This window comes from Medicago sativa, chromosome 1 (genome assembly GCF_051527215.1).
Source record: "Medicago sativa cultivar Bolivia chromosome 1, Bolivia_mono, whole genome shotgun sequence".
In the NCBI taxonomy this organism is placed as follows: Eukaryota; Viridiplantae; Streptophyta; class Magnoliopsida; order Fabales; family Fabaceae; genus Medicago; species Medicago sativa.
In genome coordinates, this window is record NC_140749.1 from 31663336 (window position 1) to 31679012 (window position 15677).

General features: G+C 32.6%; 4 protein-coding genes across 4 annotated transcripts; 2 read left to right on the forward strand and 2 right to left on the reverse strand.

Annotated features, from left to right (window-relative positions):
• Window positions 1–4489: 4489 nt before the first annotated feature.
• Window positions 4490–5644, forward strand: LOC146954314 (F-box/kelch-repeat protein At3g06240-like). Its single transcript, XM_085744335.1, has one exon. It carries the CDS (start codon window positions 4490–4492, stop codon window positions 5642–5644), a length of 1155 nt encoding a protein of 384 aa, XP_085600461.1.
• A 2292-nt stretch (window positions 5645–7936) lies between these two features.
• LOC146954315 (B3 domain-containing protein REM21-like) lies at window positions 7937–9585 on the reverse strand. The gene is made up of 4 exons (XM_085755212.1): window positions 9060–9585; window positions 8828–8952; window positions 8475–8552; window positions 7937–8358 (listed from the first exon to the last, which is right to left on the reverse strand). Exons 1-4 carry the CDS (start codon window positions 9556–9558, stop codon window positions 8119–8121), a joined length of 942 nt encoding a protein of 313 aa, XP_085611338.1. The 5' UTR covers window positions 9559–9585; the 3' UTR covers window positions 7937–8118.
• Window positions 9586–10145: 560 nt separating this feature from the next.
• Window positions 10146–11329, forward strand: LOC146954316 (F-box/kelch-repeat protein At3g06240-like). Its single transcript, XM_085744345.1, has 2 exons — window positions 10146–10215; window positions 10455–11329. Exons 1-2 carry the CDS (start codon window positions 10146–10148, stop codon window positions 11327–11329), a joined length of 945 nt encoding a protein of 314 aa, XP_085600471.1.
• Window positions 11330–12862: 1533 nt separating this feature from the next.
• LOC146954317 (F-box only protein 8-like) lies at window positions 12863–14077 on the reverse strand. The gene has a single exon (XM_085744354.1). It carries the CDS (start codon window positions 14075–14077, stop codon window positions 12863–12865), a length of 1215 nt encoding a protein of 404 aa, XP_085600480.1.
• Window positions 14078–15677: the final 1600 nt, after the last annotated feature.

Sequence of the window (15677 nt, forward strand, 5' to 3'; positions counted from 1 at the left end):
GGCCATAATGGTGGGTTTACAAGTCAAACATGTTTAGCTACATGTTCATCTCAATTGAACATGTTGCAAACCCATCGAATGAACCTTCCTTGGATTTCTTCCCAATAGCTTTACTGAGCTTGTTTAATACATGGCTTTGATTCTGCATCTGTGGGGAATTGAATTTCTGCAAGATCCGGCAAGTCGGACCAATTAATAGAATGTTGAACAACAAATGATTAGTAATCTCTGTAAATTGTATTCAACATGATGAACAATTACAAATATCTTGACGAACACTCTCTTTCTATAACGGAAATTATTTTATATCTAACGTTTCATTCCACATCCACGTTCCCTGCTAGCTCAATTAAAACATTTACTAATGATGTAATAACTGCTTTCTTTTTAATTCGCATACTACAATAATTATTGAACATGAATATAAATCAATAGCGGAAGTATAACAAGAATATGATCGGATCTTCGGACGGTGAGAAGAGAGATTTAGGGACCATATCCTCTTGTAGTGATGGTCATTTGGTTTTCCATTATTCCGTTAATGGGTCATTTAGACATCTACTCATTGAGTCTATGCCAATTAATTAATATTTAAGTAATTATCTATATAGAAATATAATAGCCTTATTACTTTAATTTGATCGCTAGTTAATGAAAATCAAAACATAAGTCTATATCAATACAACAACAAAAGTATAGAACATAAAATAAAAGAGACTCTCACTAATCCAAGGCATACTTAATGACAACAACCATATGAAAGACGTTAGGTGTCAAATTTTTTACTAGTGGGTTCTCTAGCATAAAGTTTGTCTCTACATGTTTTATCATTCAACAACAATAATCTATAAGGCAATGAACTTTATAAAATTTGTTGTTGAATAATTATACGACTTAATTATGTCATTATATAACTTAAGTAGTCTTTCAATACCTTTAACGATATGCAACCAAGTGACATAAATACTTACTGTCATTTCCTTAGTAAGGATGTGTATTATATATAGACATCCAAAAGTTTGAGTCTAACACGATATTGATCTCCAAATTGCTAGATCTCTGACATGAGCACAAGATCTCATGTTCTCTTTAATAGTCTTTATGGTTGCCTTTTCAACAATTCAAGCTTTGAATTGCTCAAGTATCTGCCAAACAATCAGATTATATACACTATTTCCAAATGCATATAATAAGATCATACAGTAGAAACTCTTTAAATTAATATTCGGTAAATTAATAAACTCTCTAAAATAATAAATTTGTCCGGTCCCGACTTGGGCCAATGTAAAAAATTGAAAAACTCGATAAAATAATAAGATAATAATTTTTCGGGAGATTCCTTTATAATTTTCGGTCCCAAGAAAATCATAAATTAATAATTCATAGAAACTGAAAAAAAAAAATATTACACTCTATTGAACACATTTGTTCCTCTTGTTTACATTTACTGTACTTCAAAAGTCATTATTGATTTCCAATGTATATGAACACAGTAGTTACTAATTTACGTTGAGTCTCAAGGTTCGCTGCAACGTAATTCTAAGAGGCATAGACTAATTTGCCTTTTTGTTTGGTATGTACAGTATAATTATTTAAAAACTCTTTAAATTAATAACTATTAATTTATCGATAAATTAATAACTCTCTAAATTAATAAATTTCTCCGGTCCTAACATTATTAATTTATAGAGTTTCTACTGTACATAAGAATCCTATAGTCAAAGCGTAGAAAAATACTTCATTTTTTGAATTCGTAAACTTTCTAATAGGCAATATTTGATACTGAAAAGTCTCCCTATGATTGATATCACCCATAATTTATTATCGTTTATGTCAACTTATTTTCAACTTTATTGATATAACTCTTTTGTCAAATCTAAAGGATATTTTGAGAAAAATCACTAATTATCGAAATGCATAATACAAAAGAAGTGTCCTCAAGATCTTTCATCACTAAACTTTTGTTAGAGATTTTCTTGGTCTCACATAACTGACATATATCATAGTTGACTAAATAAAATAAAATTGGCACGTTAAATTAGGAATATAAATTCACGCCCACTGAGCTTGCTAAATCCACAACTCTCTATAACATTATCTCAAAATCAACTGAGACAATTATTCTATGAGAATTTGTGGTAACACGAGACAAATTGCCTAACTCATAAGTGGATTTCAAGACTTTGCAAACCATCTACTTTGTACTATTGACACAAAAGTTTTATGTAGTTGCACCATATTGTATTATTAATGTTGCCATTATGAAACAATGTATTGACATCAATCTTATGCAACTTCAAAATTATAATTAGCAAAGTAGTAGTATCGTGACTATTATAATAGAGTATTTCAATTACACTAAATAAAATTTCACTTTTCAATGAATTCTTTATGACACCAGATGCCCTAATTCTTGATGGTGTTGAGCTTGATCTATATGAATTAATTTCTTAACATAATTGAGAGGAAAAACAACAATATCCTCATGAGGAACTAAATATGCTATAATAACAGTAACTGTATGAATTAGTTTAGAACCAATTCTTCCTCATTCAATTTTGTTTTATTATCATATCTCTACCACAAACTCAATATCCTAAAAGAAACTTAAAACAATTTATGTCTCAAATATTTCCTTAATTTGTGGGACGAAAATTTATAGTTTTCAAACTTTTAAACAATTACAGATTGTCACAAGTCATATCATCGTTTAAAAAAGAAAACTCTTGATTCATTCTAAAAGAACTTAAAAAAAAATTAAGTCTTGATTCCTCAAATTGTCTTTTAAATACAAAAAAAAAAATCTAGCTACGACAATCTAAAATTAGTTCAAAAAATGAGTAAAGCAATATTTAATGACTATGTCCATTCTAAAATGATATATCTTTCAATATTATTGAACTAAAACCTTCGCTGCTTCCCATTTAATGTACTCTGCCTTTAGACTATACACCTTGTGTCATTACAAGTAGAGAAATTATATTTGTACATCTATTTTTTGACAACTTTTGAAACAACCCTCTCTCTCATACTCACATGTGTTTTTATTCTATCTCTTCTTTTTTCTCTCTCCATTGTTTTTGTCCAATAAAAAAAAGGAGAAAAGTAGTTGTCACAAAAGTTGTATAAAATTGGTTGTACAAATATCACTCCTCTTCCCTCAAAAAAACATCACTCCTCTTACAAGTATGTGACACCATATTGTTTATTGGAAAATATTTTATAGACACTAAAAACTCAATTTGACAAGAAAGAAATAGAAACAATGATGTATTAGATATAATATATATGTTAATCATGTGATAAGAATAAAGTGATAAAGAGAAACTGATGTGTCGGATAAATATATGAAAATTAGAGGTGTTTATATATCATTACTCTTATTTCTCTCTCTCATTTTTGTTATCTTATACAATTTATATATATTTCAAAAAATACACACAAAAACCAAAGATTATATATCATATTGGATATAAAGAAAGTTTGATGTAAAAAAATGATTGATTTTCTTACGATTTATGGAATGGATTTAAAATATGAAATGCTTATTGAATATCTAAATGAAATAATATATATTGTACAGCAAGTTAATATTGATTTTCTTACAAAGAAATTTTTTGTTATCTTTTACAATTTTAACATATTTTCAAAAATACACACAAGAACCAAAGAATATCTTGAAATCTAGCCGTCACAATTTTTCTTCTTTTTATCTTCCGAACAAGGGTAATTTAAGGTCAATTTTGATCCAGAATCACTCATTTGAATTGTTTTTCCTTAAGCTATAATTAAATAAGTGATATCCACGTATTTTTAGTTTTCTTTCGTCATCTTTGCACGACTTTGTTTATTTTGATTTCCCGTCATTGTGCAGTGTGGTTTTGTTTTTCCGTCTTAGTACATTGTTTATTTGATTGAGGTTAAGAAATTAGCTTTGAGCATGTGCAGATCCAATCAATGATTTTGGTGTCGTTAACATTGTAGATCCGGAGACATGAATACTCCAGAAACTTTAATTTAATCATATTTGTAGGCATATATACTCTGCTATTTTATGTTATTAACATAGATCATGTGAGTTTGTTTACAAGTTTATCCTTTTTGTTTTTAGTGACTTTGAATTTGTATCGTATCGATGTACTCTATCGATTTGAATAAATGAATATCGTTTATTTTGCTAAAAAAAACCAAACAATAACATATATGATATAAAAAAAAAAATTTGATGTAAAATAATATTTGATTTTCTTACGATAAACGAAATGGATTTAAAATATGAGATGCTTAGTTATTTATTTTTGAGTGGGCTTATTGAATATTAAAAATATTACTAATATTGTATTGTAAATTAATATTCATTTTCTTACAAAGAAATGAAAGAAGGGGGTATATAATAATTACCATCCCACATGTGTCTTAGGCACGTTCAATTTGCTTTGCCGCTTCCATTTCATTCGTTCAAGTGTTCCACAACTATTTCAATCAATCTATGGCTTTGCGTCCAAATCAGAAGAAGTTTAGTTGCAGTAGCAGCTATATACATGACGATCTTGCATTCAGTATTCTCTCTAAACTCCCTATTAAGTCTCTCAAGCGATTTACTTGTGTTCGTAAATCATGGTCTCTTTTATTTCAAAACCCTAATTTCATTCAAAACTTCCGCAACAATCTTGTTACCAAATCTCATTCACCGTATGATGATGATGATGATGATGATATGTCTTTCCTCTTCATCTGGGCTGTGCATCCAAGTTTGTTTTATTCGATTTCGGGTGAGAAGTTTGAGAACGAGGTCAAATTGGATCTGCCGCCTCAATTTGATGATGCTTTTAATCTTGTTTTAGGTTCATCTATCAATGGCATTATTTGTTTATATGACCTTTTGGATCGTAGCAAAGTAGCACTTTGGAACCCTGCTACTGGAGAAAATAAGGTCATTCCTCCAAGGCTTTCCGAGTGTCTGCCTAATTTTGTCGATGACTTTCATCTTCGTGCATTTGGTTATGACCATGCTACAAATGACTACAAGGTTATTCAACATGTAAGTTTTCGTCCTATATTAGATGGTCGTATTCGGAAAGAAGATTTGCCAATGACACCTGACCCGTTCTGGGAGATATATAGCCTAAGAACTAACTCTTGGAGAAGACCCGTTGTTGATATGCCGGTTCCTGACTCTAATATCACTAATGTGTACCTCAATGGGATGTGCCATTGGTTTGGGGTTTCAGATGGTAAAACATTTTCTGTTGTGTCATTCAACTTAAGCAATGAGGTGTTTTTCACTACACCTGTAGTTTGGCATGCTAGATCTTTTTCTAAATTGATGGTGTTGAATGGGTACATTGCACTGATAACAGATTGTTATGATAACAAGCTTTTCAACATATCAATTTTGGGTGAAATCGGTGTCAAGGAATCATGGACTAAGCTCTTTGAATTTGGTCCCATGTCTTGTATTGAGCGGTCTTTTGATGTTTGGATGAAGGGTAAAATATTCTTAAGTCAAAAAAATGGTAAAATAGCTTGTTTTGATTTAACTACTGAAGTGATTGAAGAGATTGATTTTAAAGGAGAAAGTAAGAATTGTCTAATCGTACCTTACAAGAAAAACTTTGGTAAAATTGGAGAAATAGACAATTAATTGGTTTTGTAGTCAAAGCATAACGTTTTATTAAACAATAGGAAGTAGTACTTGTTTGGTTTCCCTGGTTTTATTTTAATGCTTATTTTCTTTCTATGACATGTTGGATTGATATTTAGTTCTCCTTTTATGGACGAGCTCTTCCGTGTACCAGATATTTCAGGAAATTTTAATACATTCTGCTCATGATATCTATGTATGCTCATGTTTGTTTTTTGCTTTAGTAATATTTAAGATGGTCTAAACCATGGAAGCTAAGGAACATGGTCTAAATGATCAAAACACTAGTCTTATGCTTATTATTACTGCTCAGATATCTATTTGATCTTCTACGTATCTAACTATGTTGGGATGTGAAAGAGACTTACTGCAGCACCTTCTTCTGTGAATATTCTTTCCCATTAGATTTTGTGCTGAGGATTTGTTAGCATGATTCTCTATGCCATGTTGTTACCTCATGTCCACATGTTTTTGATAACTTCCCTTTAATGTGAAGTTACCATGTTACCTTGAGTATCTTTTCTCGATTTGTTTCGGTTAAGACTGAATATTTGATGCAAAAGTGTTATTTGTTTATACTGTTGAAACATATGCTGAGAAAATTATGCATCTGGACAACCAAAATTGTCATATTGAAAAGATGTTTTCTGAGATATATGTTCCAATCAGTACATTGCGTCTGTATTTTCCTTTTGCATTGCACTCACTGTGAATGTCATGAACTTGTAACTTTGTTTCTAGCAAGAGAAAATGCCACTATATCAATGGATACACAGTTCAGCTCATTTTGTACCCATACATATAAAACTGCTTTGCAAGTAGTAACAAGTATTAAATGCTGGAAGAATTTAAATTAGTGTTTCTTCTGGCTGAACATGATTCATAGTAAATTATGGAGAAGTCTTGTTCTCCCAAATTTAGAAGAATTTCTTTAGTTCTCATTTGTTTATCGTTTTTAAAAATTCAAGATTGTGTTAATTATCACTTTTAGGACTGTTCGTGGTTTGGTTCGGTAAGAAAATCGTACTGAACTGGAAAAACAGTTCTTTTGTACCAGACTGAACCAATTGTTTTTATAGTTACAGAATCAAACTACTTATGCATGATGAACCAAACCAAACTGTGTGTCAGCCATTTTACCGCACCAAACTATCTACAAACTGTCGGATGTTTCTTTTCGGGAGTTTGCTCCAAGTTTGTTGTAAACAAGTTCGGGGATTTTAAGGCTAATTCTTGACTGTTAACCTTGCAGCTCAAACTATGCTAAACTAAAAGTTTCTTCCTTTCCAATTGATTCATATAATAGATAAAGGGAAATGCTAAAAACGCTCAAACACATGCTATTGAACACACGCCCATATGGGCTGCCACGTCCTCAATTTTTGTTAACCCGTGACTTGTTTACCGACTTAATAAGTTCAGGATTTTTTTATTTAGTTGTATGATTGTTGGTCCACAATTTTACATAATACAGTGTTCTAGAAACCTTAATCCTTGACCTTCTTTGTGTTCTTTTTTTTTCTTCTAGGAATCTTCCTTTTCTTTCGTTGTATGGTGACTTTGCCTTACACTACCGATTCAATGCTTTCCGCGACGGGGCGGTTGTGGTGAATGGTGATGGGTCGCTGGACATGGTGGTGACAACACACACAAGACAACGCCGATGGGTGCTGGGCCAAAATTTTTGATGGTGGTTCAGAAACTTCAATCACCATAAGTTTTGTGTAAACACAATCTTCACACTCACAAGTTATGTTAAATCGAAATGCCAAAAAACTGAAAAGTAAAACTATAGCACAGATAAAACAACATGGGAACACAAAAACAAAATTGAGTAAAAGAAACAAAAATTGAATGAAAGTTGGAAGTTGCAGTTTAAGGAGGGATGTGCGTTTGAGTTTCATAGATTGATGATGATAGTTTCTGGAAAATGGTAGATGGTGGAGCTCGGTGGTTGTGGTTGGAAATTGTTGACGGTTTCTCGTGTTGGTGGTAGCTTGGTGCTGGTAAAAAATGACATGCATTAAAACCCAAAATAAACAAAAGTTAAACTTGAACAACCGGTGGCCAAATAAAATGTTTAAAAAGATGATGATGTGGCCCAATCAGAGAGAGTGTGACCAAGGGAGTGTGTTTGGGAGTTTGACCATAGCATTTCTCATAGATAAATGAGGGATCAATATAATATGATCATGTAGAGCAATAGTAAGCAATGACTCAAAGGGAATGTAGCAATAATAATATTTCAGCCATTGTGCATTGTTGTCTTCCAATGTAAAACCACACAAATGATTGTGTAATAGTTAGTGCAAGCTAAATAATTATACAATAAGGCATAAAAATGGTCATCATAGTCATTACAAACACAATTTTCGAAATTATAAAAGCACACTTGATAAAAATGTTTTATAAATAAACAAGTTCCATCTTAGAAGTTTCAAGTTAACATCAGTACTGTTGTATTGCAATTTGGTTCATTCCTTCCTAACAACGTGCACCCTTAACATTTCGATTGTTCCATCTTCACGCAGCACAATCTCGCATAAGCAACTATCATTTTCTGTGATCTTGCTCTTTCCACAAAAATCTTCCCACCCTAGCACACATACTCGACCATCTCTCCATGTACGTACCTGGCCTCTCTTTTCGATATGTGTTGTGCTTATTTGTGGCAAGATGTGATGATAGGCCGCTAAGTCATTTCTCTGAATGTCCTGTCATAACCAAAAAAAGGATGAATGCAACTTCAATATCAAATTATCAACACATTAAACAAAAGTTACATCAGTTCATAAATGTGAAAAATGAAAGGTAATGATTAAAATTATACCTTACAGTGGCAACATTCAAGGGTGACATGTTTTGTGAAGCAGAGGCAGAAATCCTTGATAACATTCTTTGGAATAAACTTCAAATGTGAAGAGTGATGGCATAATAAGTACATCAAAGAAGTAACATGAAATGATTGTAAGTTATGAAAACTAAAATTGCAACAACTTGGACATAAAAGTAATAAAGAGAATAACTAGCAGGCATAGAGTACAAAGGAAAATTGATAAGAAATGACAAGTCGAAGGTGAAAATTTCGACTAACTCCTCTACCTAGGGTTAAGCAAATGGACTAATCACTTGTTTAACTATGCTTCCATGTCAAAAATAATTAATGGACATAAAGAATTGTACCAATTCATTAGGTCTGGAATGAATATATTTTGCAATGAAGTGTGGATTTCCAGGTTGAATATACATTTCAGCATCAATTTCGTCATCTTCAAGTTTTGAACGTGCAGAGCTGCTCCCAATGTCCGCTAAACCAAAATAAATCATCAGGTAAATTCTGACTCATGCATGCACAAACTCATAGAATGAAAAAACAAAATAGTAGTTTTATCTTCAGAATGATGTCAAAACTTACCAGCTTTGCACTTGCAGGTTCTACAATGTTGATGTTTACTTCTACTAATTTCCTTATACATTCTTTCATTCTCGTCGTCATCACCATCATCATCGGTATCATGATGTTCTTCCTCTGCCATAATATCATCATCAGCAGCAGCAGCATCATCATCATCGTCACCATCATCGTCATCATCATCATCACCATCATCGTCATCATCATCATCACCATCATCATCCTCTTCCTCATCCTCCATATTGTTATTTTCCTCCACGTCACTTACCATCTTCTTTTCACACATTGATGATAGTTCAAGAATTTTAAACCTGAATATGTTATTTTCAATATGTGTAAAAACAAGGAAATCATCCTCCTCTAAAGAATTTTCCTCTCTAAATTGCTTCCAGCCATCGTCAAAATAAAGCTCATCGCCAATACGACGAGCTTTGACATGCCAATCTCTTCCTCTACGATCTCTTAGGATAAAATCCTTTATTACCCTCCTTTTTGAACGCATCAAGTTCACAAAAGCATTAGGGATACGCTGCAATAGATTACAGAAAATGATGAAGATTAATTAGTAGTAAATAACTACTACATCACAAGTTATTTTCAATACACTTATTAGACTCTGAGGAGATAACATAGTTGGGATTTTATATTTCTCTGCATACCAAACTGATTTTATGAAAAAAACAATCAAAAACTCAAAAAAAAAAAAATTCATCAAACTCATAGACAAATGCAAATCTTCATCATACAAGCCTAGAAAATCAAATTTCATTGAAAAAATCTCATAAAAAATGATAAGATATTGTCATTTTATAACATAAAGGACTAAATCGTGACAATTGTACCTAAAATTAAGTTAAGGGACTAATTGTATAATTTTGCCTTTATTTTTGAGGGGGCTTATTGAATATTTAAAAATATTAATATTGTATTGTAAATTAATATTCATTTTTTTACAAAGAAATGAAAGAAGGGGGTATGTGTAACCAAAAAAAAGAAAGAAGGGGGTATATAGTAATTACCATCCCACATGTGTCGTAGGCACGTTCCATTTCATTCGTTCAAGTGTTCCACAACTCTTTCAATCAATCTATGGCTTTGGCTCCAAATCAGAAGAAGTTTAGTTGCAGTAGCAGCTATATACATGACGATCTTGCATTCGGTATTCTCTCTAAACTCCCTATTAAGTCTTTCAAGCGATTTACCTGCGTTCGTAAATCATGGTCTCTTTTATTTCAAAACCCTAATTTCATTCAAAACTTCCGCAACAATCTTGTTACCAAATCTCATTCACCGTATGATGATGATGATGATGATGATGATGATGATGATGATGATGATGATATGTGTGTTTCCTCTTCATCTGGGTTGCGTTTCCATGTTTGTTTTATTCGATTTCAGGTCAGAGGTTTGAGAATGAGGTCAAATTGGATCCTCCCCCTCAATTTGACGATACTTTTCTTCTTAATGTTTTAGGTTCATCTATCAATGGCATTATTTGTTTATATGACCATTTAGATCATAGCAATTTAGCACTTTGGAATCCTGCTACCGGAGAAAATAAGGTCATTCCTCCTAGGCTTTCCGAGTGTCTACCTAATTTTGTCGATGACTTTCATCTTCGAGCATTTGGTTATGACCATGTTACAGATGACTACAAGGTTATTCAGCATGTAAGTTTTCGTCCTATATTAAATGGTTATTCTCGGGATGAAGATTTGCCTATGACACCTGACCCGTTTTGGGAGATATATAGCGTAAGAAGTAACTCTTGGAGAAGATCCATTGTTGATATGCCAGTTCCTATCTCTAATACCACTAATGTGTACTTCAATGGGATGTGCCATTGGTTTGGGGATTGGGATGGTAAAACATTTTCTGTTGTGTCATTCAGTTTGAGCAACGAGGTGTTTTTCACAACACCCGTAGATTGGCATGCTAGATCTATTTCTAGTTTGATGGTGTTAAATGGGTACATTGCACTACTAACAGATTGTTATGATACCATGTCCGTCAGCATATCAATTTTGGGTGAAATTGCTGTCAAGGAATCATGGACTAGACTCTTCGAATTTGATCCTTTGTCTTGTATGGAGCGGTCTATCGAAGTTGGAAAGAAGGATAATATATTCTTAAGTAAAAAAAACGGTAAAGTAGTTTGTTTTGATTTAACTACTCAGGTGTTTGAGGAGATTGATTTTAAAGGAGAAAGTGAGAATTGTCTGATCGTACCTTACAAGGAAAACTTTGGTGCAATTGGAGAAATAGACAATTAATTGCTTTTGTAGTCAAAGCTAAAGTTACAATAGGAAGTAGTACTTGTTTGGCTTCACTAGTTTTATTTTAATGCTTATTATCTTTCTATGGCATATTGGATTGATTTTCAGTTCTCCTTTTATGGACGAGCTCTTCCGTGCACTAAATGTTTGTAGAAATATCTCATATTTCAGAAAACTTTATTGATCTAATGTAAGAGGCACATATTTGAAACTCAATGCATTCTGCTCATGATATCTATATATACTCATGTTTGTTTATTTGCTTTAGTAATATTTAAGATGGTCTAAACCATGGAAGCTAAGGAACATGGTCTAAACATAGATCAAAATTCACTAGTTAGTACTAAATGGTGCTGAAGTTGCTGCAGAGTTTCCCTTTAAAAGAAGAGTGCCTTAAAACTCACTAGTCTTATGCTTATTTATCACTTATCATATATCTATTTTATCTTATACGTATATAACTATGTTGGGAAGTGTAATAGATGTGTGTATGACTCACTTTCTTAATTTTATTTTGTTGAACCAATGATAAATGACGTTGTAAATGAGAACTGAGCTTGTAACTATTAATTTGAAGAAATTTTGTAACACAGTAATATTTTCATTTATTGTTAAACAAATATTGTGATATACATTTGTTTATTAGAAGCTACATGTGTAATGTGTTTCAAAATGTGACAGTGTTAGTGTGTTGCAGAGTATAGCCTCTTAAGCCGTGTGTGTGAATTACAGCATTGTGCAGTGTTTTTAAAACAATCATAATAAGAGCTATCATAATAAGAACAAGGAAATAATTGGGAAGGCTGTGTCGAGGAGTTGTTTGCTGATATATGCACAGAAGTGAGGGAAGGAATACATGGTTGCTAACGTATGTCAATAGAGTTTTAATTGTTTAATTATTTTTGGTTCAGATGACTTGGGGCACCGGGATAAAGTACAGTCTGCAGTGGTGGTGTCTACATTATGCAGGTTGCATTGGAAGATCATGATAGTGCAGGTGTACACGGTGAGAGGATGATTGCCATTATTGGTTGGTTGCAGTATTCATGTAATACTTAGCAGGGTGCGAGTCAGGGGAGGATTTTGCAAAAGCTCAAACTATGTTAAACTAAAAGTTCCTTCACACATGACCCATATAATAGATAAATGAGGGGTCAACAATATAACCATGTAGACCAATAGTAAAGCTATGAAATCAAAGGGAATGGTGTTAAAGTGATGTTTCATTGTTTTAGCCTGAGAAGGTTATGTTAATAAAATGGAAAGAGAAAACAGTAGAAGCAAAAAACAATAGAAGGGTTGGAATCAAAAGAATATGCAATAGGAAATAATAATGGTAAAGAAAGGTTCATATCACAAATGTTTCTTTCTCGTACACTTGATTTTAAATATATTATTGGAAAATAGCAAGCCCATTTGTATCAAAATGGCTTCAGAGTAATCAACTTGGTAACGAAATCTTAAATCCTAACAACAACAATACTCATAAAGCTCTTGGGTGAAAGCTATAAACTTGGGATACAAAAAGACCTAATTCCTAAATCGGCGAAACGAAAGAAGGTTTTTCTTATAAATTGCAAAATGACAACAAAAAGACTCCCCTTTAACACCCATATCTTCAATTGTTTGGGTATGTAAATCAAAACAAGCTATTCCATCGTCATTTTTTATAAAGAATATATCACCTTTTTTTCCTGCTCCAACAGGACGCTCCACGCTAGGCAAGGGCCCAACAATGAAGTGTTTAGTCCATGATTCGCTAACACCAAGTTCACCCAAAACATAGATGTGAAAAGAAGCCGTCTTTGCATGCTTTGAGATCATTGCAACGAACCCATTTAACACCACCAAATCAAAGTATCTATGCACCCACTTATGATCACTGTCACGTTCTCTCTTCAGTACCCACTCATCAGGATAGCTATCTTGCATATCCAAGGGTAAATGTGTAGTAAAGAAGTTCTCATTTCTCAAGTCAAAAGAAACCATGTATGCATGAGCTACAATCGTACTCGCCCACCAATGACACAATCCATTCAAGTACACCTTACGACCTATACTTATAGGCATATCCAAATCAAGTCTCTTCCAAGAGTTGCTTCTTACACTATAAATCTCCCAAAATGGGCGTGGTGTCGTTGGTAGATAAGTCCAATCAACGTTGTCATCAGGTTTATATTTACTAACTTTAACCTGACGAATGATCTTATGGTCGTCACTAAAAGGGTCATAACCATATCCATGAAGATGAAAACAAACAGTATAAAAAGGTAAAAACTCAGCTGGGCTAGGCGGAATAGTTTCCAATTCCTTAGTAGCTGGATTCCATAATGCAACAAATCGATGGTTAAGATCAGAGAAACAAAGAACGTCATTAATACCAGAATCCAACATATCAGCATAAATCTCATCCTGTTCAAATGAAACTGGCCATTTCAAAAAGACCCTATTCTCAAATTTGTCGCCAGAGAGCAAATACAAATCAGAACCATCATGTGGATGTGGAAATATCTCCTTTATATTTAGGAAGAGATATGTGTCATTGTATAATGACCGATGCATAGATATGAAATTGGTGCGGAACATTTGCATGAAATAAGGGTTTTGAAATAAAAGAGACCATGGTTTGCAAGCACACGTAAATCTTTTGAGAGATTTGAGGGGTAATTTGGAAAGAATAGAGAAGGAAATGTCATCAGGAATATAGTTAGTGTTACTAACCATGTCACTGTAATTTGTAGCCATGGACTTCTCGAAGGTGAAGGGATTTATATTTTATTTTGTGCAATGCAAAATAGAAGAAGATGAGATTAATTTGTTTTGGGACGTCAAACGAAGCGGTATAGTGGGAGCTGAAAAGGATTTTAATTTCCTTTTTTGTATTTAATACTCCACTACCAAAATTTTAAGTGTGTCTTAATTGTCAATTAATTTTTCATTTTAATTATAAAAAATATGCTCCCTTTGATACAATACATTACAATTAATTCCTATTATGTAAATATATTGATTGTAAATATATTATTGGAAAATAGCAAGCCCATTTGTATCAAAATGGCTTCAGAGTAATCAACTTGGTAATAAAATCTTAAATCCTAACAACAACAATACTCATAAATCTCTTGAGAGAAAGCTATAAACTTGGGATAAAAAAACACCTAATTCGGCGAAACGAAAGAAGGTTTTTCTTAGAAATTGCAAAGTGACAACAAAAAGACTCCCCTTTAACACCCATATCTTCAATTGTTTGGGTATGTAAATCAAAACAAGCTATTCCATCGTCATTTTTTATAAAGAATATATCACCTTTTTTTCCTGTTCCAACATGACGCTCCACGCTAGACAAGGGTCCGACAATTAAGAGTTTAGTCCATGATTCTCTAACACCAAGTTCACCCAAAACATAGATGTGAAAAGAAGTCGTCTTTACATGCTTTGAGATCATTGCAACGAACCCATTTAACACCACCAAATCAAAGTATCTATGCACCCACTTATGATCACTGTCACTATATAACTTAAGTAGTCTTTCAATACCTTTAAAGATATGCAACCAAGTGACATAAATACTTACTGTCATTTCCTTGGTTAGGATGTGTATTATATATAGACATCCAAAAGTCAGAGTCTAACATATCTATTGATCTCCAAATTGCTAGATCTCTGACGTGAGCATAAGATCTTATGTTCTCTTTAATAATCTTTATGGTTGCATTTTCAACAATTCAAGCTTTGAATGCATATAATAAGATCATACATAAGAATCCTATAGTCAAAGCGTAGAAAAATACTTCATTTTTTGAATTCATAAACTTTCTAATAGGCAATATTTGATACTGAAAAGTCTCCCTGTGATTGATATCACCCATAATTTATTATCGTATATGTCAACTTATTTTCAACTTTATTGATATAACTCTTTTGTCAAATCTAAAGGATATTATGAGAAAAATCACTAATTATCGAAATTCATAATACAAAAGAGGTGTCCTCAAGATCTTTCATCACTAAACTTTTGTTAGAGATTTTCTTGGTCTCACATAACTGACATATATCATAGTTGCCTAAATAAAATAAAATTGACACGTTAAATTAGGAATATAAATTCATGCCCATTGAGCTTGCTAAATCTACAACTCTCTATAACGTTATCTCAAAATCAAATGAGACAATTATTCTATGAGAATTTGTGGTAATACACGAGACAAATTGCCTAACTCATAAGTGGATTTCAAGACTTTGCAAACCATCTACTTTGTACTATTGGCACAAAAGTTTTATGCAGTTGCACCATATTGTATTATTAATGTTGCCATTATGAAACAATGTATTGACATCAATCTTA